Genomic DNA, 25,369 nt, shown 5'->3' on the forward strand with positions numbered 1-25,369 from the left:
ATATATAAAACACCAACAAAAGATCTAAAATGAAATCATACAAAATTGTCTACTATCCAAAAGGAGGCATAAAGAAGACTATGGGAGCAAAGAAGAGACGGAGCAAATAAAAAACAAAGAGCACAATAATGGACTCAGATCTAGCCATATCAATAATCAATTTCAATGTCAATAAGCCAAAATATTCCAGTAAGACACAGATTGTCCTACTAAATAAAAAACAAGACCCACCAATATTCCACTTAGAAGAAAAACATACGGGGTGCCTGGGTGGCTCAGAGGGTTAAAGCCTCTGCCTTCGGCTCAGGTCATGATCCCAGGGTCCTGGGACTGAGCCCCACATCGGGCTCTCTGCTCCGCAGGGATCCTGCTTCCTCCTCTCTCTCTGCCTGCCTCCCTGCCTACTTGTGATCTATCTCTCTCTGTCAAATAAATAAATAAAATCTTTAAAAAAAAAGAAGAAAAACATACAAATACATTTAAATTAAAAGGGCAAAAAATATATATATACTATGAAACACATGTCAAAAGAAAGCTAGAGTGGCTATATCAGAAAAAATAGATTTTAGAACAAAGACTATTATCAGAGATAAAGGTTATTTCACAATGATAAACATCAATTAATCTAGGCATAATTTAAAATATTTATATCTATATAATGGGAGAGTTTTAAAATACATGAAACAAAAACTGATAGAAATGTAAGGAGAAAGACAAATCCACAATTATAATTGATTTTGATATACCTCTCTCACAAGAACTGATTTTGATATGGACCGAAAATCAGCAGTAATACAGAAAACTGGAACACCATTATCAATCAAGCTGACCTAACTGATACCTATAGACAGGAAAATACTTGTTTATTCTTGTGCACATACATTTACCAAAACAGACCATATTCTAGGCTACAAAGGAAGTCTCAGTAAATTTAAAGAGTCAAGTCACATTAAGTTTTTTCCCTGGACATAATGGAATTAAATTACAAATCAGCAATAGAGAGGGATCTGAAAAATACCCAAATATCTGAAATCGAAACAGGAAACTTACATATATAATAACCCTCTGTCAAAGAAGAATTCAGAAGGAAATATAGACAGAAAGTATTTTGAACTGAATGAAAATAAAAACACAGCATATAAAAAATTCTGTTTGTCACTAAAGCAGTACATAGAGAGAAATTTATAGCACTAAATATGTATCAGAAAAGAAGAAAGGTTCACAATGAGCACTAGGTGATGCAAGGAAGTGTTGAATCACTATACTGTACACCAGAAACTAGTATTACACTGTATGTTAACCAACTGGAATTAAAATAGAAGCTAAAAAAAAAATAAAAGAAGAAAGGTCTTAAATAAATGATTTGTTTCCACACTAAAAACTAATAAATAAACAAACGAACAAGTAAAACAAATTAAACCCAAACTAGGGAGAACCAGGGAGAAAGAAGAATGAAAGAAAAAGCAAGAGAGAAAGAGAGAAGATCAGAGTGTGATCTAATGAAAAAGTAAAAATATAGAAATATCAATGAAACCAAACGTTGGCTCTTAGAGAAGATTAATAAAAGTGATAATAATTAACCAGACCTAAAAGAAGAGAGATGACACAAACTTCCAGCTGTTAGGAATGAGAAAGGTGACATCACTCCAGATTCTACTTTAGAAAATAAAAGAATATTATGAAAAACTTTATACCTATACACTAACAACTTAAATGGAATGGACCAATTCCCTGAAAGACACAAACTATACAAACTCACACCAGAAAAATAGATAACCCAATGAATTTGAATTTGTTGTTAAATATCTTCCCAAAAAGAAAACTCTAGGCCCAATGGCCATCATTGGTGAATTTTATCAAACATTTAAGGAAGCACTCATTAATTCTACACAAACTCTACCAAAAAATTGAATATATAAAATGCTTTCCAATTTATTAAAACCAAAGACAGTGTAAGAGGAGAAAATTACAATATCTCTCTTAAACAGAGAAAAATTCTAAACAAAATTTTGGCAAATATAGCAATCTATAAAAAAGAAAATCTATAGAAAATATATTACTTTCTATAGAAAATCTATAGAAAGAATTATACATCAGACTGTACAGTGACTAACATAACATAATGAAAGAAAGAGAAAAAGAGAGAGAGTGAGAGAGAGAGAAAGGAAGAAAGAAAGAAACAAAAGGAAGAATTATACATCAGGACCAAAAGGAATTTATCCCAGGATTGTAGGACTGGATTAACATTCAAATATTGATCAATGAATTAACTGTATTAAATGTAATATCATCTCAATAGACACAGAAAAGGCATTTGTCAAATTATAATGTCCATTTCTGATTTTAAAAAATCTGTCAGCAAATTAGGAATTGAGAATAATGTCCACAACCCGAGGAAGAACACCTACAAAAACCCTAAAGTTAACATCATAGGCAGACATGATTAAATATTAGTTGTCATTAGTATTTTATTTCTTTTCAATCCCTAGGGAAAAAAGAAAGTAAAACTCGGCTTTACATATACTCAAAAATCTCCTTCACCAAATTCTATGTCTAAACAAAGCAGGAAACAGAAAAATACCAAAACAGAAATCACTTTAAGTCTGTAGCTACAATAATGCAAAACAAGGGAAGTTATTAATGGGGACCAGTGGCACAATAGAGAGCAGACCATACGCTGCATCTGGGAAAATCCCTGTTTCCCTTGTGAACCTCATTTCTACTAGAGCCCTCTGGCCTCCTCTGCAAATCCATACACAATTCTACCATCTGGTAACCCTGTGGGGCAGCCCAAAGCAATTACTGCTATCAGGAGATATCACATCTTTCTGATAACTCCTGCCAAACTATCATTTGAATAAACTTCTGAAGTCCTCAAGGTAAAATCCAAAATGTAATTCTGAGCAGTCTGCTCTATTTAGAATTCCTGTCAAATAAGTGATCCAAATTACACCAAAGGCGGCATTAATTCTCCCGTGAAGAAACTTCTATTGTCCTATTCTGCTTCAACTATCCCAGTTTAATAAATGTCTGAGGAAGATATTCAGTAGATATCCACACTGATTAGTGTTGTGAATTAACATTTTCATTTCTCAACTAAGTCCTAAATGGGACAGGGAAACTTAGTAAAAAGACAAGTTAGCTACGGGACTCTCTCTTTACCATCTACCATACCACAGGAAGAAAAACAATTTATGTATTTTGAAATATGAGTTCTAGAATGTTACCACATGTAGAAATAACATGACACAGCAATATGTATCAATATGAATCCTTGCTCAGGCATTGCAATGGCTTCTTTATTGCACATTACTTTCATATTACCACCTTACAATGATTGCTACGTATCTTATTTCACAGATGAGAAAGCTGAGGCACAAAAGGTTAAGTACATCTGTGATATTACGAATCTGGTTAGTAGTATAGCCAATATTTATTCATCAACAAATGGAAAGTAACTAATCTCCTGAATGACCACCAGGATACATTCAACACGTCACTGGGCCATCAAGATGAGATACCTTTCTTCTACCTAGTGGAAAAAGGGCAATTCTGGAAGGAGAGATGATTAAGAAAATGCATGAATGCAGGGGGCATTAAGCCAAAAAAATTTTAGGAAAGTGTGTATATGCAGGTGGATTGTGTAGAAATTGACTCCCTACATACCTCTTGGAATTCTTTACGTATTTCTAGGAGCACACAAATGCTTTGAAGAGGACCTAGTTAACACATGATAGGAATACATTAAGTGCTCAGTAGATGCAAACGATTAGAGAGAACGAATGTATTGAACTACATATACAAATACGCTGGTCATCACAAAAACTGCAGTTTTCAACCTGAATATTAATTAATTGACATCCTGGCTTCTATTGCTCTCTAAACCTGAACTAGGTAGGTCCTGATGCTACCAGACCTCTTTTGGAATTTTGATAGATTTTTTTTCCCTAAGTAAATATGTCAACTGTCCCCTCCTGCCAATATTTAATATTACCCTGTTACCTATTATTTGTACATTTATCCAATTAATGTACATTAATCTATTTTAAAATAATAAAAGATAATCTCTAAAACTCTTTAAAAAATCTCTTTTCTCTTTCTTGTTTTAAGTATGAAAAACCAAGCAAAGACTCAAGAAATGAATTGTTTGTATCATGTAGTTAAGCACTTTAGTTCAGTATCTACTGTGTCCAGGACTGTGATCATTAGAGAAGATTAAGAGTCATCAAAACAACAGCAACATAGTATTCCATTATACACACACACACACACACACACACACACACACACACACACTGATATGAGGAATTTGAGAGTCACAGTAGGGGGGTTGGGGGATAGAGAAGGAAAATGAAACAAGACGGGATCGGGAGGGAGACAAACCATAAGAGACCCTTAATCTCACAAAACAAACTGAGGGTTGCTGCGAGGAGGGGGGTAGGCAGAGGGTGGTTGGGTTATAGACATTGGGGAGGATATGTGATATGGTGAGTGGTGTGAAGTGAGTAAGCCTGATGATTCACAGACCTGTACCTCTTGGGCAAGTAATACATTATATGTTAATAAAAATAATTTTAAAAAATCCTAAAGTTCTACTGCAACAAAACAAAACAAAACAACAGCAACATAATCTCAAAACCTAGCATGAGACTTGCTTATAATTGTAAATTGTGTTTTCTTAAAAAGATATTTCTGCTATTTGGCTTCTTACTGCTTTCTAGCAAGGAATTGATTTTTTCCACTTTTAAATCATTACAATTAGTGAAGCAAGCTAATATCTATCAAAATTGGAGTAACAATCGAAAATACCCAGCATCACTGTCGGCCTGACCTTTTAGCAGGATCCAGCAGCTCATTCTAGTTTTAGATTCTCATATTATCATCACAGAATCAACGATAGGAATTCCACTGTGAGTTGAGTACTGTGTCCTAATCTTCCACACATTATCATTTTATTTGATACAACAATACTTTGACAAAATCAAGGAATTGCTTCTTACAGTTAAGAAAACTGTGCCAATGGATTTCAGTACTTTTTTCCCCATGGTCTCTTGTGCCTCGCTGCAGAAAAAGCGAGCCAATAAATATGCTGTACAGGCTACTGGGCAGGATGGTGGGTGACCAAAAAGTAAATTTATCACAAATCCTCATTAACTGAGCATGTCTTCCCCAGGTGGCCCCAGTTTGTAGCCACAGGCCAAAAACTTATAGCTTCTCTTTGAAGGGCAGGAATGGAAAATGAACCTGTACAGTGAGGAAGGTGAGCCAGAGTTGGGGGAACAGACCCAATAGGTAAACAAAAGCCTTTTTGTTCCTGTACACATGCTTAAAAACTTCTCAAACACATGGACAGAAATAAGGAAATAGGAAATAAGTTTTAATTTACAACACTGGGGTGAAAGTAAATCTGTATGCTACTTCAGCAAAGGTGTTGATGAGAATCCACCATTAGAAAAGAGAAATGTGGGGTGCCTGGGTGGCTCAGTGGGTTAAAACCTCTGCCTTCGGCTCAGGTCATGATCCCAGGGTCCTGGGATCGAGCCCCGCATCCGGCTCTCTGCTCAGCAGGGAGCCTGCTTCCTCCTCCTCACCTCTCTGCTTACGTGTGAACTCTGCCTGTCAAATAAATTAAAAATCTTAAAAAAAAAAAAAAGAAAAGAGAAATGTCTCTTCAGTTCTTGCAAATGTGTAATCATCCTACAAGTAGATGTGACCAAGTTTTCCAGAGAATGAATGATGACAAGAATGATGTTTCTATAGATACAAGGTAGCTTCCAACGAAAGCTGGCATGTTTAAGAATCCGTATTTTCTCAGGCTCGTGGGGTATGAAGGGGTTCTGTCCTGCAGTGTGACTTCAAGCAAGTATCTTCACTGCTCTGGGCCTGTTTACTCCTTCATAAAATAAGGGGCCTGGACTGTATAAGTCCATTAATTATGAGCCCAGAACTGAAAATGAATGTTTCCAGGGGCTAACTGGAAGAAGTTGGGAAACGATATCGCACACAATTTATAAAACTGTCTTGCTCTCCTTGGCTTGACACAGTGTGGAAATGCATCGAACATAAAATTTTACCTCTTTCCTCAGTATCTGATATTTACAAGATGATTTTCATTATGTTATATATATTATTTATATATTAGTTTTATATATTTATATTATAACTTATATATTATTTCATAATATTCATTATGAATAATTTCCAAAGAGATGATTCATAAACTAATGAGAAATATTTTCAATGACTACTATTGCTGCTCTATTGGTAATCTACATTTATTGAAATCTTATTTCAATAAGGCCAAGCCAAGGATATTACGTATGTTTTTATCTATCTATCTATCTATCTATCTATCATAATCTATCAGCTTTGAAACATTTCCTATATGGCAATTTCAGGCTCAAGTAGAGTAAGTTGTGGCTTAAGGAATAAGCTGCAGGAGACTCCTGGAAGGATGCTTATGACTATAAAAGCTTTAAAATAATTTATTTTTAGTGACTTACAGGGAACACTAAATTTTGCTTCTAGGAATTTTCTTTCATTTTTCCTATTCCATTCCATACATGCATGCACACATACATACAGATATATTTTAATACCCAAACAAATCTGTGATGGAGGTACTATTATTTTTAGCATTTTATAGAGAAGGACACTGATGCTCACTAAGATAAAGTCTTTGAGCTCTGTCAGCTCAAAGTTACAAGTTGTGCCTGTCCAGAGCCATGCTCTTGGCCAACATGCAATGTCAATTTAAAGTTTGATGTCTCCACCAGTAATGCTACCACCTTGTTTGTGGAACAGCTAATAAAAAATTTAGTTTCATCCAAATTATCACATAAGTCAAAATAATAAAATACTACTTATATATCTCTATGATAATAAAGTAACTATAAATCTGCCTAAAACAATAACAATGAAACCTCTCATTATGAAATGTGATAAAAGCCAAACTTTAACCATTGAACTTTCCACATTAAGCCAAAAGTTGTTGTGCTTCTAGATTTTTTCCCACTAATCTAAAAATATCTTTTAGGCAGTACCCTGATAATTGCATGTCTTTTAATAAATTAAAAATGAAAAATATGACTGAAAGTCCTCTAAGTATTTTAATGCTATCTCAAATAATCTGGGGCACAAATAACAACACCTACATTTGAGGAAACATTGAAGCTCAAGTAGGTAAACACCTCTGTACTAGGCCAATTTCACTGCAAAATAAATTACATTATAAAAATTGTAGATCATGCCTAAAATGAGGGTAATGGGATGTGTAACATTTCAGTAATTGGTTTTTACCAGCTAAACCTAAGATTCAGAACAGTACTGAAAACTTACAGGAACTGCATATTTTAAATTGTGAATGTAATCAATCCAGAAAGAAATTAGAGATGATGTTGCTAGAGGAAAGCAACTTCTATTATTTTGTAATAGCTCAAAGTTGCTCATTATATTTCATTTTTGGAAAAGTCTAAATTCAGCTTCTAAGAATCATCTGCCAATTTATAATTTTAGAACTATCAACAACTTTGAAATAACAGAATTTGCATATTTTTTCTAAAAATTACTTTTACGTATCTCTCAAGAATATAAGTAATAAGCTTGATTTATAAATCTGCAAATACTTACAGTTAATGCAAAAGGACTCATTAGCTACAAACGCCATCTTGTGGTCCATGTTTTTATTATTTTGTCCTATTAGTCTGGCTTCTCTAACTCAAGATCTGCTAAAGAAAGAAAGAGCCTAACATAACATTAAAAAAAAAAATTATGCTGAAAAAAATAAAAGAAAGAAGCTTGGATATAATTTATTCCCTTTCTCTCATTTTTACACATGGGAAAACTAGAGCTGCAAAAGGTCTAATACATCAGAAATCTTTAGCAAAAGAATTAATACAAGAGCCAAAATTTGAAATTTAAATATTTTCAATTCATACTTTCCTATTCCTTATCATCAGTTTTTGACCAATAATATGCATGATGTCCAGTTTAGTTCCAGGCATTTCAAACACCAAGCTTATCTGCATTTGTTTAACCATACCTTGAAAGTACAGCAAACTAAAAAAGAGCACATTTACCTTTGAATTACTGAAAAATTATCAAGGCATAGCTATCATGTTTCAGTGCATTGTTTTAAAGCATTTCACACATGTGTTCTAATTTTATTCTCCTACAGATTTATGAGTTCAGTGTGTGGGTAGTGGTGGGGAAGGGGAGGATTATCAACACCTCTACTGACAGATTAGAAAACTGGGTTTAGAGAAGACACGATTAAGATTTTACAATTAGCTAGTGGCAACCATCCTGATACCCAACTTTAATTTTTTTCAATCACCTTTTTTCTTTGAGATATTATATCATGCAGTGTGTACATGTGCGTGTGTGTGTGTCTTAAATCCCTTCCTTTTCTTTACAGGAATTACATAGTTATCGGTCTGTAGACTAGAGTCTATTATTTACAAAGCACAATAAGATGAAAGTCCTTGATTCAGAAACTAGATGTTTTTAGAAATTATAAATATGTAATCTTCTATTCAAATCCTTGATTAGCTTAACAACAGAAAAATCCGTCTAATCCAAAGGATGGGAAAGAGGCACAGATGGTCTATGCTCCAGCATAAATGTCCATTTCACACCTAAATTTAACTTCATTTGTATAGATAATTGAGAAATAATATCACAGAATATAAGAGATTAATGAGAATATTTTCAAGATAAGTTTTTTAAGAAACCAGAAACTTGAAATACACAAAAATCTTCAAAACTTACAGAAACCTAACAAAAGATGTCTAGGGGCACCTGGGTGGCTCAGTGGGTTAAGCCGCTGCCTTCGGCTCGGGTCATGGTCTCAGGGTCCTGGGATCGAGCCCCGCGTCGGGCTCCTTGCTCAGAGGGGAGCCTGCTTCTCTCTCTGCCTCTGCCTGCCTTTCTGCCTGCTTGTGCTCTCTCTCTCTCTCTCTCTCTCTCTCTGTGTCAAATAAATGAATAAAATCTTAAAAAAAAAAAAAAAAAAAAAAAAGATGTCTATGGTGATGTGAAAACCTGAGCTGTAGCTATGGCTTTTAAATGTATAATTCAGAACAGAAATTCTCACTTAATAAAACAACAGGATACAGCTGATCCTTGAACAGCACAGGTTTTAACTACATGAGTCTACTTATCTGCAGACTTTTTTACAGGACAGTACCGTTAATGTATTTTCTCTTCCTCATGATTTTAATAGCATTTTTTTCTTTAGCTTACTTTAGTGTAAGAATACAGAATATAAAATATATTACTTACGCAACATGTGTTAATTAACTATTTTACTGGTAAGGCTTCTGGCCAGCAGTGGGCTATCAGCAATTAAATTTTTGGGGAGACAAAGTTGTACACAGATTTTTAGCTGCATGAAGGGTTGGCACCCCTCACCTCCCGTGTTGTTCAAGGATCAACAGTAGTTAGTTACAAAATTACTTTAGAATTCTAAAAATGACAATTGATTTTAAGGTTTCTTTAGAAGTAAATAAAAATTGCACCCTGTTGCATTTAAACTTAATTCTATAATTGACTGAGTTTTTTTTTAAATTGACTGTGTTTTATATACTTTATATAATACTTGAATATTAAATAGAGTATAAACTTTTAAACGAGAAAGGGCACTATGTTAAGGCTAGGAGATGAGCGGACTCTTAGAAAATAGATGGAACTTCAGAGCAGTGCTTCTCAGACTATCGATGGTGAAGAACACAACTCTTTCTTTCAATCCCCAAGCTCCATTGAGTGATCCTACTAAGCATGACTAGTCTGCAGTGCACGCCACATGAGTCACCGTATAAGCCAAATGATACTGGCCAATACTTAATTGGCCAGCACTTAATCAACATAACAAGTCTACTAATCAACTACCTGGATGTCAGGGTGATGTCTAAATGCTGTAGAAGGTTTTAATTGATTAGTTTCAACTTCTGACTGATCTTGTCATGAATCTTTTAAATAAACAACTTATGGACTGTGCATCAGTCCACACTTTAAGTAGCATTACTTTAGAGATCAACATAATTACCCCAGGTTTCCCAGGCTGTGTTCCATGACATGCTAATCCCTAAAGAAGAAATGCTGATCTAGTCAAGGAAATTGTATCTTCAGATTCACAAACCATGTAAGCACATAAAGTATGCTAATAACTTCTTTAGGAAATAAACCTGTTTAACTTCATTTAATCCAAACTTCTTTGACTACAGAACTTTTTCTTTCAAAAGTATCACTCATTGGGGCACCTGGGTAGCTCAGTGGGTTAAAGCCTCTGCCTTCGGCTCAGGTCATGATCCCAGGGTCGTGGGATGGAGCCCCACATTGGGCTCTCTGCTTGGCGGGGACCCTGCTTCCCCCTCTCTCTCTCTGCCTGCCTCTCTGCCTACTTGTGATCTCTGACTGTCAAATAAATAAATAAAATCTTTAAAAAAAAAGTATCACTCACTAACATTACAAAACACTAATTTTTTATAAAATGCATTGAGAGACTCTAGTATACACAGAATTACTGATTTACATTACTCAGAAATTGCTTAAAAACTCCCAGTGGCAAGGAATTTATTTCTTTACAATGCAATTTAATATAATTTAGAAAATTGTAACACATAGGAAATAGTTTTGTGTGTGAGTTCAAATTATACAATTTCCAAGAGTTGGTTTTGGATATATTATCTGAAGCAACGATAAAACACGTAATCCTTCTTCCATGACTGCCATCCAAATACCTTTTCTCTTTTCTATTTTTTTGAATGAAGATGCATTTCTAAGACCATTACCACCATAACCTTATTCTGATTACATCTTAGTTTGTCAATGTTACTTCCAAAATGCATCATTAGGACTAAATTCAGTATTTTGAATAGCTAGTGAAAGATGTAGCTAATTAGTTTGCTCTATTTTTTTTAAGTCAGAAGTGTTTTCTAGCATAACAAGACCTTAATATGGTTCTCATAAAACTTAAATTTGGAAGAGAGCAAATTTCAGTGTGATCACCAAGATAAAGACCTAGAGTTGTCCTCCACAAAGTATACTATTATTTCACATGCTGAAGATGATTTTACTGCAAAATAATTTTGGCTTGAGTATAAAGACTTCTTTGGAAAAAAACTAGTTAGAGGTAGATTTACAACTTGGAATATGAAAACAGGACCCTGTCATCAATGTAGGGGATAATATTTTGCAGTAGTAGGGGAACATTCACCTGTATCACCAAAAACCTGTATCAAATTATTGAGGTATAAGTTCAAAAGGTAGTTGGCTACAATAGAGCAGTCTTTTAAGCCAAATAGAATTGACATTTATTCTAAGAGCTTACAGTTCAGACGGTTTTACCAGCAAAGGTTCTAATGAGCATGAAAAGTTTCACATTTCTGTTAGTTCCCTAAGTCTTTTCTAAAGAATATTTGCTTATTCCATAAATGCTTCTGTGAGCAAATAATCTGAGACATTAAACAAAGGTGAATGGGTTTTTTTTCCTAAAGAGTTTCTCGGAAATGTAAATGTGCTATGGTGCATTGCCAACCTCCCCAGTAAAGTGAAACCGTATAACCTAGATGGAAGGCACTCCGCTACTGAACCGTGATAATCAAAGATAGCCAAAGTAAAATCAATGGAAATAAATGACTGTTGATCACTTATCCCCCAAATATACAACAGTTAGAGACCCAGAGAACTACACACAGGGACTTCCTCTATTTGCAACAGTTGATTTTAAAAAGTTATTTATACACCGTCTTTTTTTTTTTTTAAGATTTTATTTATTTATTGACAGAGAGAGAGAGAGATCACAAGTAGACAGAGAGACAAGCAGAGAGAGAGGGGAAGCAGGCTCCCTGCTGAGCAGAGAGCCCGATGCGGGACTTGATTCCAGAACCCTGAGATCATGACCCGAGCGGAAGGCAGAGGCTTAACCCACTGAGCCACCCAGGCGCCCTATACACCGTCTTTAATGTAGCTTTCCCTCAGTTCAGATTCTCACCTCTTCACTTACCCAAGAATCCCAGTATAAACTGAGAAGGCAGCTTCTTGGCATCTGTGGAAACTCATCTCCAGATACCCTTCCCTACAGGCAACTAACAGACAACTGTAATAGCCTCCCATGAACATTCTAAGGTTTTCACAGATGATTTTATTTCCGTAATCAGTGGTGAAGCCTCTCATCAAACAGTGAGAATACAAGGTTTTCAAATCTTAGGATAACATAGTTAATCATTTCTGTTTTCCTTGCTCTGATCATTTCTACTGTACACCTTTAGATTCCATTGAAAAGAGGAACTGAGAGCTCACGAAAAAAATTTTTTCCATGGCCTAGAGAGTAAAGATGAAGACAAGATGACTCATTAAATAATCAGTAGTGTTGGTCTCTATACTAAAAACACAAAGGGAAAGCTCCTAGGTATTCAGTGGGTTGCCATTTAATGGCAGTAAGATGAAAACTTGGTGTTTTCTTTTTGATGAAGATGACCACCCCTAAATGAATTGGATGGTCCATAGAAAAGTGGTGTGATGTAGCCTGAATTAGCTAATCTAGACAGTCAGGCCCCCAGTGAGTGACTTCCAGTAAGTAAGAAAGTAGTTAATGAAGACACAGGAATGTAATATATTGAAAATTTTAACTGGTATAAAAATGGTTAGGCTGATTAGAAATCTAAGCATCTTACCCTCTCAAGCTGGTGTATTTGCTTTTCAGGAAATCTAGTCTATACACAGTGGGAATCTACTTAATCCTGGGGTCTATATAATGTAGTTCTGAAACATTCTTCAAAGAGTTTCAAAGATGCAGACTCGTCTGAAGGGCTGTTTTAGCACCATCAAGAAATCTGTCTTCTTGGGTCCTAGGGATCAGGTCAGCTACCAACTTTAGTAAACGGTATGAGGCATGAACATATTTTTTTAAAAATCCCCTGAAATGGATTAAAAAATCCCTGTCTGAGATAAGTGAATTATTCCCAGCTGTAGCCACCTTCTTTGTTTTTATGATTAGGGAGTTGAGATGAGACACATTAACTTTATTATTATTATTTTTTAAAGATTTTATGTTTATTTATTTGTCAGAGAGAGAGAGAGAGAGCACGCACAGGCAGGCAGAGTGGGGCAGAGGCAGAGGGAGAAGCAGGCTCCCTGACGAGTAAGGAGCCCAATGCGGGACTCGATCCCAGGACACCGGGATCATGACCCAGGCCGAAGGCAGCCACTTAACTGACTGTGCCACTCAGGCGTCCCGAGACACATTAACTTTAAAGAAAGTATCTGTTTACTTGGTTTCATCCTAAGAGACTGCCAATATAAAATATAATTTTTAAATTGTTCAATATAGACCACTTATTATGCCTCTGTCCCAACATGTCAAAGGAAAGCTCAAAAACTACCTGTCATTCCTTGGGGTCAAAATGATATTAAATAACTCTCTGGGAAGAGTCTCTGGCACTCCTACCCTTCTCTCTACAAGAATGGCGGTTCACAAAGACTTGAGCAGTTATTATGTGATTGTATATGGTAAATATCAGAAATTACAGAGGTTAACTACCTTGGAAACAGGTGTCATTGTTCCAGTATTCCCCAAAACTTTCTCTGAAACTAATTTTAGTATTTACCTAGGAAAGAAAAGCAGTCTGCATTTCTCCTGGGTAAGCAGAAGTCTATTGATCTTCCTGACTTAAGTCAGTTTAGAATTATAGGGGCTACAACTAAGGCTTGGTAAGCACTGCTTTTGGGGCTGGTAAAGGAAGGGCTTTTGCATCTCTCACTGAAAAGAGAATATACCCAGACTTCTCTTTTTGTGGAAATGGAGAGTTGTTGTTTTATTATCTCTTCAAATACACTGGATTTTTGTTAGCTTTTATTTATATTTGCTTTATAAATCTTTCAACTTATACTTTCATCCTCCTTGATGGAGAAAACAGGAATGAAATAGAATTGAAGTAGTTCTGTTTTTTCAGCTTCCATAACATGGTTTCCATTAGAGCTTACTAATTCCTAGCTTTCTTGCATCCAAAGAGGCTCCTCAACACCCACTTCCACGTGACTTTGATACTCTTTGGAAGTCATTCATTTTTTTCCCCCAAACCTCACTTCTTCCTGAAATGTGCCTCCTTGACACTGTTTCCTCTGTCTTCATCTTTGACTGCATCCGTTTGTGTCTTTGTCTTTCATAGTCCATGGTCCACGGTATAATCATATCTGATTCTTTAACTGTTTCACTTTCACTTTTAAAAATTGTTCATTCCTCTTATATTCTCTTTTCTAGTCTGTGACTTCATAATTACAACTAAACTTTCTGTAACTTTTTAAAACCACCTTACTAAATCCTAGGGAATAGCCAGGGTTTCTTTCCTTTGCTCTTGCCTCCCAGAATTTGAAAAGGGTACTTTTTCCCAGGTTTCTGTCATGTTACAGAACAGCTCCTCTTTGCTGGATGGAATTAAGTCTAGGGAAGCTATTTCCCCTCAAGGCTTCTTTTAATTCATATAGATGAGCACAGAGGCCATCACTTATCTGATTCCCAGTTTTTAAAAGAAGAATGAAATTTTGGACAAAAATCTAAATGCCACGCAGAATCCTGCTTATCTGGCAGTTTTATAATCATTATCAAGACTGACCTCCTTGAGTCACAATGCTTGGGAGCTCTCTTTACCTGGGCCAAGGTGTTTTAAATTTATAAAATTTACAACACATTCCAAGCTATGTAGTGCACCCCTGAATTTAAAACAAACAACTCTTTTGCTAGAATTTATTTTACCATTCCCTAACATAATAAGGAATACATTTTTAAATAAATACAACTATACTTGAACTTCTAGGACGTTCAATGCTCATTCATTACTTACTTTGTAGGACTACTATAATGTACGCGTGTGTGGGTGCACGCGCGCATGAGCCTTTTTAAAATTTCTCTAATTTTTAAGTGGTCCATAAATAACTGGACTTGGATTTTAGGAAAACATTAGTTGTATTATTCATCGGGCTTGATGATATACTCTTGCAATGATGTTTTTCTTTCCTCATTTATTTTCCAGAAAATGTCCTATGCTATAATCATTTTTATTTCTAACACTTCCATGTTGACACATACATTTATATTATTTCATAGTGAGAGAACCCTTTGATTAAATCTGTTCATTACAATTCAAGTAAATAAAACTAATTTAAATACTCTTCCATTAAAACAAAGTCACAGTAATCAAGTGAAAAATACGTATACTTATTATTCTTCCGCAGTAAACTCTAAGGTCCTAATGGCAAGATTTAAAGTTTGAATCTGGATGCTCTGGAGTGCTTAGTACAGGATTTTGATGTTAACAGAATCTTAAATGAATGATTTCACATGAGACACCTGACACTCTTAAATCAGACTGATAGAATTTGAAGTGAAATGTCCTTTGACCTGGTTATTTCTTGAAATTCTCATCCAGAAAGTTTTTAAAGTCTAATGTTCATAATTATTTGTAATAGTATTATCTGTGAGAGCAAAAAAATAACCTGAAGTTTCAACTATTAGTTGTTACCTTTGGTAACAGAAGAATATAAGTGTGATTGTATTATGTTAAGATTATATGTTATATAGAAAAGTAAACAAGAAATATTGATCTCAAAATAACACATATCCACTGTAATCATCATGACATAAAATAAGTAAGTCATCATATTTTTATGCTGACACATTCAGAAAGAGTCATGTTGAAATCTTAAAAATATTTTGACCTGAACACAGCAAATTATTTTTCTATGTATTTAGACATGCCACTCTCTCCAGGAGAAAAGGTTACAGGTAGTCTTTATTATTAATTTGTATGTCAGTGTACCTAGCTTTTGTTTGTTTTTTAGTGTGAATATATAATAATTTTATAACCACAAAAATAAGACTATGAAACAAGGACTTCCATACATTAATATTATAAAGTAAACTGTGCAAAGGAGTAAGTTGTATTACATTCACTTAAGTTTTATATTCACTTAACCATAAACTGCTTTATTTGGCAAATGTGTGATCTTTTCATTATGATATTAAACTTGAACTTTCAAAGTGTGTATTCTTTCAGTTTGCAATACCTACCAAGGACCACTTCCTTTCAAATCTCTCCACCATCATCATAATCATCATCATTACCATCAGCATAAACAACCACAGAAACAGACACTTCTGTGCCTACCAGAGAACAATTAGAAAGTGTCCATGCACTTAATCCAGCAGGTCATGTTTTATGGTTTTAGCATCCCTCCGTATTTTATCAGGAAGTAACTTTCTTTCTTTTTTTTTTTTTCTGTAACAATATACTTTGAAATTACCCATGTTCAACTGGAATTATTTTTTGCTTCATTTTTTAAATTATGTTCAGTTAGTCAACATAGAGTACATCATTAGTCTTTGATATAGTGTTCAACTGGAATTTTGTTATAAGGCTTTGTTAATTCTTGTTTTTTTAAATAAGAAATTTTTTCTTAATTATTGTTTATGTAGAACAAAATGGAATGTCATTTTACTTATTTAGAGTTCACTTGGAGATACCTGCTTTATATTTGGTGTCAACCGTCTCCAAGTTAATTCACACATCTAAGTACTACATTTCAATATTACAATAGCTGGCTTCTGATACAGACCCATGCCTCACATCTATAAGCTGATTTTCCTCTGTCACTTTGATATTTAAATTTTAAGTTAGAAACAAGCTGTGACCATTTCACTTCATAAAACAAGTCCAAAGGCAAATGTTTATACCCCAATTCATCTATCATACTAGAAACAAACCCCTTTGGGAATTTATATTTGCAAACGTTGATGGAAAAAAAAAAAGTGTTTCCATGAGAATGTGATTAAATTAAAAGAGGAAATGGAAAGATTCTGGAACAGTTCACTTCTCTGTATATCTAAGATATTCTGAAGTTAACAGATAACAGCAGACGGTTACTGTTTCAGGCCACACAGTCTGTGTGCTAATTAGGAAGCCTTGATTATTTAAGGGCTCCAACTTCCTGATTATGCTTGGACTGATATGGCAAATCAGTTAAAAGTTATTTACTCAGAGGAAAAAAACAACAAATAATTGAAACTGTAGGGTTCTTTTGAATTTAAAGAAAAACGATGATTCCTTCAAAGTTACATGTGTAAGATGCAGTGCACTTGATACATTTTAGTAACATTCAGAAATATAATTCATTTGGGGGAAAGAGTTAAAAACATACTGATATAAACTTCTGTGAAGAACAAGAATGGCAATATGGCACAATGATGCTAATTTAACTGTTTCTAAGAAAACAGTATTTTATATAAACTGAATTCAGTCTATGAGAATGACAAAAATATGAATTTATATGACAGGTATAGTCAAAACCCAAATATTTCAGTTGGAGTTCAGTGGAATTGCTATGAACGTTTTCCCTTAAAAAAATAAAGTCCAAACTTAGAAAAAAACTTCTGCAGATTCTATCATTTAAAGGAAAATACAGTCAGTACATTTGTCATGTGATTTTTATAACCTAATATGCTTATGTTTTATAATCATAATCACTTAGAGTATATTGCATTATTTTAATTTTCAAGGCATTTTTTTAAGATTTTATTTATTTATTTGACAGAAAGAGATCACAAGTAGGCAGAGAGGCAGGCATCGAGAGAGGAGGAAGCAGGCTCCCCGCGGAGCAGAGAGCCCGATGCGGGGCTCAATCCCAGGACCCTGGGATCGTGACCCGAGCTGAAAGCAGAGGCTCTAACCCACTGAGCCACCCAGGCACCCCTCAAGGCATTTTCTTATAAATTATTTTGGCTGGTTGTCATAACAATTCTGTAACATCAGAATGGACAGTTCTAATGTAAAGAAGAGAGAAGGTTATTTTCATGGATTTAAATATTTAAGTGGTAAGAAAGCCTATGGTGGTCAATATGCTTTATTCAACAAAATATTTTAAACCATTTCAAAATCTAAGACTTATGAGAAACCCCTTTGAGATACCTGAATTTACTTAAAGTTGTTAAAGTAGAATAAAAAGAAATTAAGGAGAAAGAGAAAATGGTCTTTTCAATCACTTGAGGCTCTAGGCCTCTGCCATGAAATCCCCGTGTCAAGTCCCATCTCTGTCTGGTGCAGCAACAGTTCCCTAACAATTAGGTCTCATCACATCCAGTTGTGTTGCACTCTGACCCATAAAAGCCAGAGTGACCTTTCTAAAAGGCAAGTCTGATAGATACTGCCATTTCCCCGCTGAAAAGTCTTCAGTGGCCTTTCCTATTTTCCTCAGGATGAAAAATAAAAGACTTATATCATAAGGCCCTCTTCAGCCCAGTGGGGTTCAGGATACATGGCAGCAAAATATCGCACCTGGCCGTACTGAGTCCTTTAAGCTGAAGGAGCTGGAGAACTATGGCAGAGGCAGAAAAGTCACTTGGACTTTTCACAACCCTCACCCCCCGACACAGGTGATAAAACCCTCATATGAAAGGTGCTTTCCTTATATCCAGAGGAAAGAAATGTCCTTATCAAAGGGAAGGAACACAAAGAAGACACCTAACAAACAAGCCTTGTGAAGTTTTCCCCGGTTTATTATACATACCTCATACTCCTTAATCTACCATATTTCTACACGACTATCCACCTTTCAACAAACCTCACATAAAATACTCAGGTCTGTTTCTAACAGACTCTGTGTCCTTAGGAAGGCTTCCGTGTCTCAGAGAAGTTACATTAAATCAATTTGTATTCTTTTCTCCTGTAAATTTATCTTTCTCCTTATAATTTTCAGACCTAGTCAGGGACCCTAAGAGGGTTCAGGAAAACTTTTTCCTCCCCTACAAAAACCTCTTTCTTCAACTGAACATGAAGCCTACGCTTCACCAACCTCCAAAAAAAAGAATGTCAATTATCTGGGCATGTTCTAGGATTTTCTGCATGTATTTTCTCTGACTGGAACTCTTTCTCACATCTTTATCTGCCTACCTTATTCATCATTCAGGTCTCAGCTTAAATACATTCTCTGCAGAACCTCCCGCATTCCTTCTAGATCAGGTTAGATGCCTTTGCAATGTCTTTCTATGCTAGAATGTCTTATACGTTATTATAATATTTTGTATTAATTGTCTGTTCCCTTGGTGACTGTGCCTCCATGAGAAAGGCACTGTGTTTGTCTTGCATACTGTGGTCCCTCTAGGGCCCTGCACACTGTCTGCTGGAAGTAGGGGCTTAAGAAACTTGTGATAAATGAAAATATCATTATCAGTTAGTCCATTTTTCAAAATATACAATATTTTATAGTATTAAACTGACACGCACTATAGATTCTAAAGCATAAAATAATATTCTTAATGTACCAATTTCATAAAGTTATTAATCCAGCCAGAGATAAGGTTAAAGATGTATGTTCAAAATGAACCTTCTAGGAAGAGTATGTTTAGAATATGCTAGATTTTTTAAAAAAACAAGTGATAGTATAAAATTCATTTAAAATAAAACTACTTTAGAGAACTGTTAGTTGTAAAAAAAAATAATAAAAAATAATCATTTGAAAAGCAAAATGGTGCCTAGGTTCTATATTGAACTAAAAAAGACACAGAGAGAGAGAGAGAGAAAAGCTGAACCAAACTAAACTGAACTAAAAAAAAAAAAAAAATAGAAGCGCATGCTCTTTTGTTGAGGTGTTAAACAGCTACAGAAGGTGAGATGGTATCAGCAGGGACACAAGATTTGATTTTCTGCTCATTCAAACCCCTGGTCCTTTTCTCATGCTGCAAACCCTTCCTACCATAAGAGAGGGAGAGGAAGAGGAAATAAGATAGGAGAATCAGAAGGAAGCATCACAAAGTGGTTTTGAAAAATTCAAATCCTTCCCAAACAAGCAACTATGGAGAAAAAAAAAAAAGCAAAAGGGTATCCTATTTCTTTCTCACATCAAGGCTCAAATTAGGCACTCGGGGCATGCCGTGTAAGAAGGAAGACTTTCATCCTTCCTCCACATACACACATTTGTTTCAGTGGGTGGGTTCAGCATTATTCTGTTGGCACCGAGCCACCAAGGAGGCTTTTGAATGTGACCCTTGGTCCCTTAATAGACTCTTTCAATAAAGGATAGAGAGTTAAAGAGAGGGTAACTTTCATAAAATGAAGCAGTATCACATATCACTAATTACCTGTTCATAATAGTGGATATTCTCCTCAGCCATATCTGTAAACGCTGACTTGATATCATTTTGCATATTGTGTTTCCATCTTTCCCAGTCTGCTTTCAGGGCATTATTAGCGCATTCCACTTTATCTTCAAGTTTTCCGATCTCTTCTGTAAGCTGAATTAGATCACAAAGAAAGATGCATCAATCTGCAGATTCTTGTTACTGAAATGAATTCATCAGATCCAAGCCAATCGTTATATCAAGACAGCTTAAGAATAATTCTTTGTTTGGAAAGTCACCGGCATTCACCCTCTGTACTAACCACTTACAGAAAAAGAAGACTGGGTTCAGCCAGAGATGCTGGGTAGAGTTCTAAGGTCTGCCACCAATTAGCATTTGACATTGGCTAAGTCCCTCAAGCCTTGGGCTTGGGTTTCACTATTTATAAAACAGAGGAAATAGAACTAGAAGTTATCTCAAAATTCTTTTGCAGTAAGTCTCATTACCACTATTGTGTATGGTGATAATATTTATGTTAAGAGGTATGGTGTCATTCGCCAGCTTCCCATTCCTGGCCCTCATTTTTCAGTTGTTTTTAGAAGGCTCAATTAACTGACATGGTATAACATCCACTAGGATTATGTAGTCCCACCTGGAGGCCCAGGGGATTAACCTGCCAAATATCACGGAGCTGGTAACAGAAGCAGGTTTGTATCTCAAGACGCCTGCTAGTCCATGTACTATCAGATAGGCTTAGTGTGATATTTACCTCTCACCCACCAACTTCTGAGCATGTAATCCATCAATTTATTATTTTATATTTGGTGTATTTACATATTAATACATATACTTATACATACTTTATTTATGTACCCTATTTATTCATATATTCAGCACATGTTTATTAAGTGCCTTCTCTGTACCAGGCATTCTTCTAGGACTTGGAGATTCAGCAGTGAAGACAACAGACAAAAATCCCTGCTTGTACCAGAGCTTATACTCAACCGTAGAGACAAATCAAAAGCAAGATAAATGAAACAGGAACTATCAATTGAGAATTAATGCTAAAGAGAAAAAAGGAAGCAGAAAGGTAGATACGGAATGGAGGATGATGCCAGTTCACATAAGATGACAGGGGCAAGCCTCAATGGGGGTGTGTCATTTGATTAAATATCTGGAGTCAGCGTGGGGGTGAACCATGAGACTCTCTGGAGGAAAATCATTCCTGGCAGAGGCAACCCCAGGGCCATGGACAAGAAGTGGAAGCATGCCTGGATGGCCCAAGAAGAACACGGAGACTAGCATGGCTGTGGCATGTAGTGGAGTGAACAACAAAGGGAAGGTTCTAGCAGATGAAGTCACAGAAGGAACAGGTGACCAGATCCTACTGAGCCACACAGTTGGTGGTAAAGTCGATGGATTTTATGCAGTTTGATCCAAGGCCAGGAAACTTCAAGCAGAACTGATACCATCTCTCTCGTATTTTCAAAGGGGCATCATACCTTACCACTGTGGTGTACTGAAAAGTATGTGAAAGAGGCCATTACTTAAGAAGATCCCCATTTAGGAGGCATTAAAATGTGAAAATGTCTTAGAATCAAAATATGTTATTTTGCTTCAAATGCTCATGTGAGTTATTACTCTTATTCTTTTCATTATCATCATTATTATTTTTGCTATGGAATTTCACTTTTCTGTCCTTGTTTCATTGCAGCTATATTTGCTTTTATTTCCTAAGAATAGACATTTGGTATTATATAAAATCTTCCACTACCAATGGGAGATCTATGTTAATAGTAAGGTTGACTTACCTGTTTTTTGTGGGGGCAGGAGAAGGAGATATTTTTTTACTCGTTTTGTTTGTGAACTGTCTCACTGAGGCCACTTATTACTTTAGAGTATGTGTATTCTTTGGGGTGACTATTCTATTAAATCTTAGAGAATCTGTCTAAAGAGGTGTTAATGGGCTATATTAACAGGATGTTTGATGGTGGGCTATGGATGCTAGGGGATAAGATAAGAGTAAGATTGCCGAAAGTCCAAATATTTCAAACAGGATCTGGGTCTGCTGGAAAAAGCTCAGGGGCAGTTTAGAGAACTTCATTCCTCTGGGTTGTTGGGTGAAATAAATATCTCTCCTATGTAGAACCAGGAGGTACCTACATCACCTGTAAGCTCACTATTATTCTCCTCTGCTTAGTTTCTGCAGTCTAAAATTGCTATGCACTGGAGTGAGATCACTGGCAGAGCCACCAGGTGCCCCAGGATTTTAAATGCATAAAATAATGAACACTAATTCTTTCACAGTGCCTGACAATTTGCCTATTAAACGTTATGTATTACCAGCACCACCTCCACCACTATGACCACTACCATCACCACCACCATCATCATAATCGTCATCATCATCATCATCAACAGTGGGTGAAACTGAAATCGATTCCCTCTCCTTTTCCAGAATTTTGATCTCTGGGAGTATTGCATTCCTGTGCCAGGGTCTTGGTCTTAAGTCAATTTCTAGTGCTATTTCTTAATCTGTTCTCACCAGGGTGGAAGATGATGCATATGCTTTAAATACATATGATCAACTCTTGTCTTTTTTTTTGTAGCTCTACATGAGTAATTTTTCTTTCTTTGATGATTTCATCATTATTTCAGTTGGAAAAGGAGAAAAGAGACATTAGGTATTTCCCCACACTAAATCATCTTCCCATCATTTCAATTCTAGGAATCTCAAATTGATAATAAGCACAATGCATCCCGTTCAAATGAAGAATGAGCTGAACTCTATCTTTCCTAATAATTAACAAAAGCATGGTATGTCCTTTCCCTTAGTTGACTCCAATTTTGGCAAGTTCTTTGGTATAAGGAACTGTGCATTTGGATGGTGCCATCCGGGCTTAGAACATATACACTCAACAAAAGATAACCAAAGTGGGAGAGTAAGATGTGCCAGAACCTGGCAGGCCAAGGAAGCCCTTCCAGCCACACAGCATGTTTCAATAACTCTAAAAGCAGGAAATTCAATTCATATTCACTACTATATAATAGCACAGAAAAGACTGAATTAAAAAGGATTAAAGTTTGAATAATTGTTTTTACAAATCCTGGAAGTGATTTGGCCCTCTGTTAGTGGAAAAACAGAAGAAGCAAGCAACCTTTTTGCCAGGAAAATGTTATAATACCAAAATAAGTAGTACAAGATTGTAAGATAGTGAAAAAAAATAAGATTTATATTTAACAGCAAGGCTAATGGGTAATTTCTAGCTTCAGTTATATTCAGCTAGAAATTAGCCACACAATTAAATGAAAATCATTAATAGCAGAGCTCAGGCAAACAAAACAAAGTCTTTGTCCAATAGTGACTCCCTACTATAGTACCAGTAACAGCAACTAGAATAATAACCATTTATTGCATTTCTGCCATGGGCCATTGCATTAAGCTATATACTTTACATATATTATTTCATTTAATCTGCATAATAATGGTGCAACTTTGGTATTATTATCTTCTTTTTACACGTTAGGAAACTGGGAGAAAAAAATGAAAGAGATCGCACAGTTTTTTCTAGCATTATAGAGATTCAAACCAGTCTGCCTAAGTCAAAGACCATGTTTTTTTCATATTAACAGCACCAAGCTAGCTTGCCTGTGGCTTTCAAGGTTGAAATGATTCAGCTTTAACTCATGGAGCTTGTAATCTATTAGAATATATGAAGGAAAAAATGCAATAAAAACCAAAGACTAGGGGCGCCTGGGTGGCTCAGTGGGTTAAGGCCTCTGCCTTCCGCTCAGGTCATGATCCCAGGGTCCTGGGATTAAGCCCCACATGGGGTTCTCTGCTCATGGGGTTCTCTTCTCTCCTCCTCTCTCTCTGCCTGCTTCTCTGCCTACTTGTGATCTCTGTCTGTCAAATGAATGAATAAAATCTTAAAAAAAAAAAAACAAAGACTATAATACAAAGCAGAATGTGATATATATATACCACAATTGAGGAAAAAATTAGAGTGATAGAGGATGACGCAGAACAGAGGATTGATTCTGATTGGAGCAGGGGACGTTTTAACTGTCAATTCAGTAGGCAGAGACTGGGGAAGAAACACTTGGATGAAGGTAAGGTATCAACAAAACCACAAAGATGGCATGCTACCATGATAACAGAATGGATAAGAGGTAGGTTTGGAGCCTGGAGGTAGGCAAGCAGAAACCAGAAATGCTGCTGGATAGCTGACTAAAGTTTCACTGCTTGAGGATATAAATTATATTGAGCATGAAATGGATTCTTCGGGAAATGGCAAATCACCAAAAGTTTTTGACCAGGACAGAGTTGTATTTCCTAAGTCAGTGATGTACACGAATAGTTAAAGAAAAAGGGAGGAGAGGAAAAAAGGAAACCAATTAACTGCATTGGCATCATGAAGAAAAAATAGTAAGGAGGACCGACTTCACCCCCACGCACTCACTCATCCAGCAGTACTTACTCAGCATCCATCTAGTCTGTATTAGGAACTAGGATAAAGGGCATCCCAGACTGCAGTGTAGGAAGACCCAGAGCTCACCTCTTCCATGGGCACACGAAATCTATACATATATACAGAGCAATTTTTCCTGAAGAACTGAGGGCTGATTGAACAGCCAGACAAAAATGCCACAAAAATAGAAAATTAGAGGCCAATATCTGATGAATATAGATGTAAAAAATCTCAACAAAGTGTTAGTAAAACAAATTCAAAAGTGCATTAAAAGGATCATATACCATGATAAAGTGGGATTTATTCCAGGGATGCAAGAATGGTTCAATATCTACAAATCAATGTGGTACACCACATTAAAGAGACAAAAGATAAAAATCATATATGATGATCTCAATAGATGCAGAAAAAGCATTTGACAAAAGTTGGCATCCATTTATAATAAAAACTCTCAACAAAGTAGATACAGAAGTAGTATACCTCAACATAATAAAGGCCATATGTGACAAACCCACAGTTAATATAGCTAACACTATATTCAATGATGAAAAGCTGAAAGTTTTTACTTTAAGATCAGGAATAAGACAAAGCTTCCCACTATACCATTTTTATTCAAAATAGTAGTGGAAGTCTTAGCCACAGTAATTAGGCATGAAAAGGTAATAAAAACTATCCAAATTGGACATAAGTAAAACTGTCACTATTTGCAGATGACATGATACGATATATAGAAAATTCTAAAGATTCCACCAAAAAACTATTAGAACTAATAAATAAATTCAGTAAAGTG

The 25,369-nt window shown here is 35.6% G+C and overlaps 1 protein-coding gene across 2 annotated transcripts in view; it reads right to left on the reverse strand.

The window, feature by feature from the left end:
• The window catches only part of SNX7 (sorting nexin 7), a 95,266-nt gene that overhangs the window by 5,839 nt on the left and 64,058 nt on the right, over positions 1-25,369 (reverse strand). For both annotated transcript variants that reach the window (XM_080801798.1, XM_080801799.1), the window contains exon 8: positions 20,129-20,281. In XM_080801798.1, coding sequence (XP_080657924.1) covers positions 20,129-20,281 — 153 coding nt within the window. The remainder of the gene's footprint in view (positions 1-20,128; positions 20,282-25,369) is intronic.

Source organism: Martes martes (genome assembly GCF_963455335.1).
Source record: "Martes martes genome assembly, chromosome: 4".
Classification (NCBI taxonomy): domain Eukaryota; kingdom Metazoa; phylum Chordata; class Mammalia; order Carnivora; family Mustelidae; genus Martes; species Martes martes.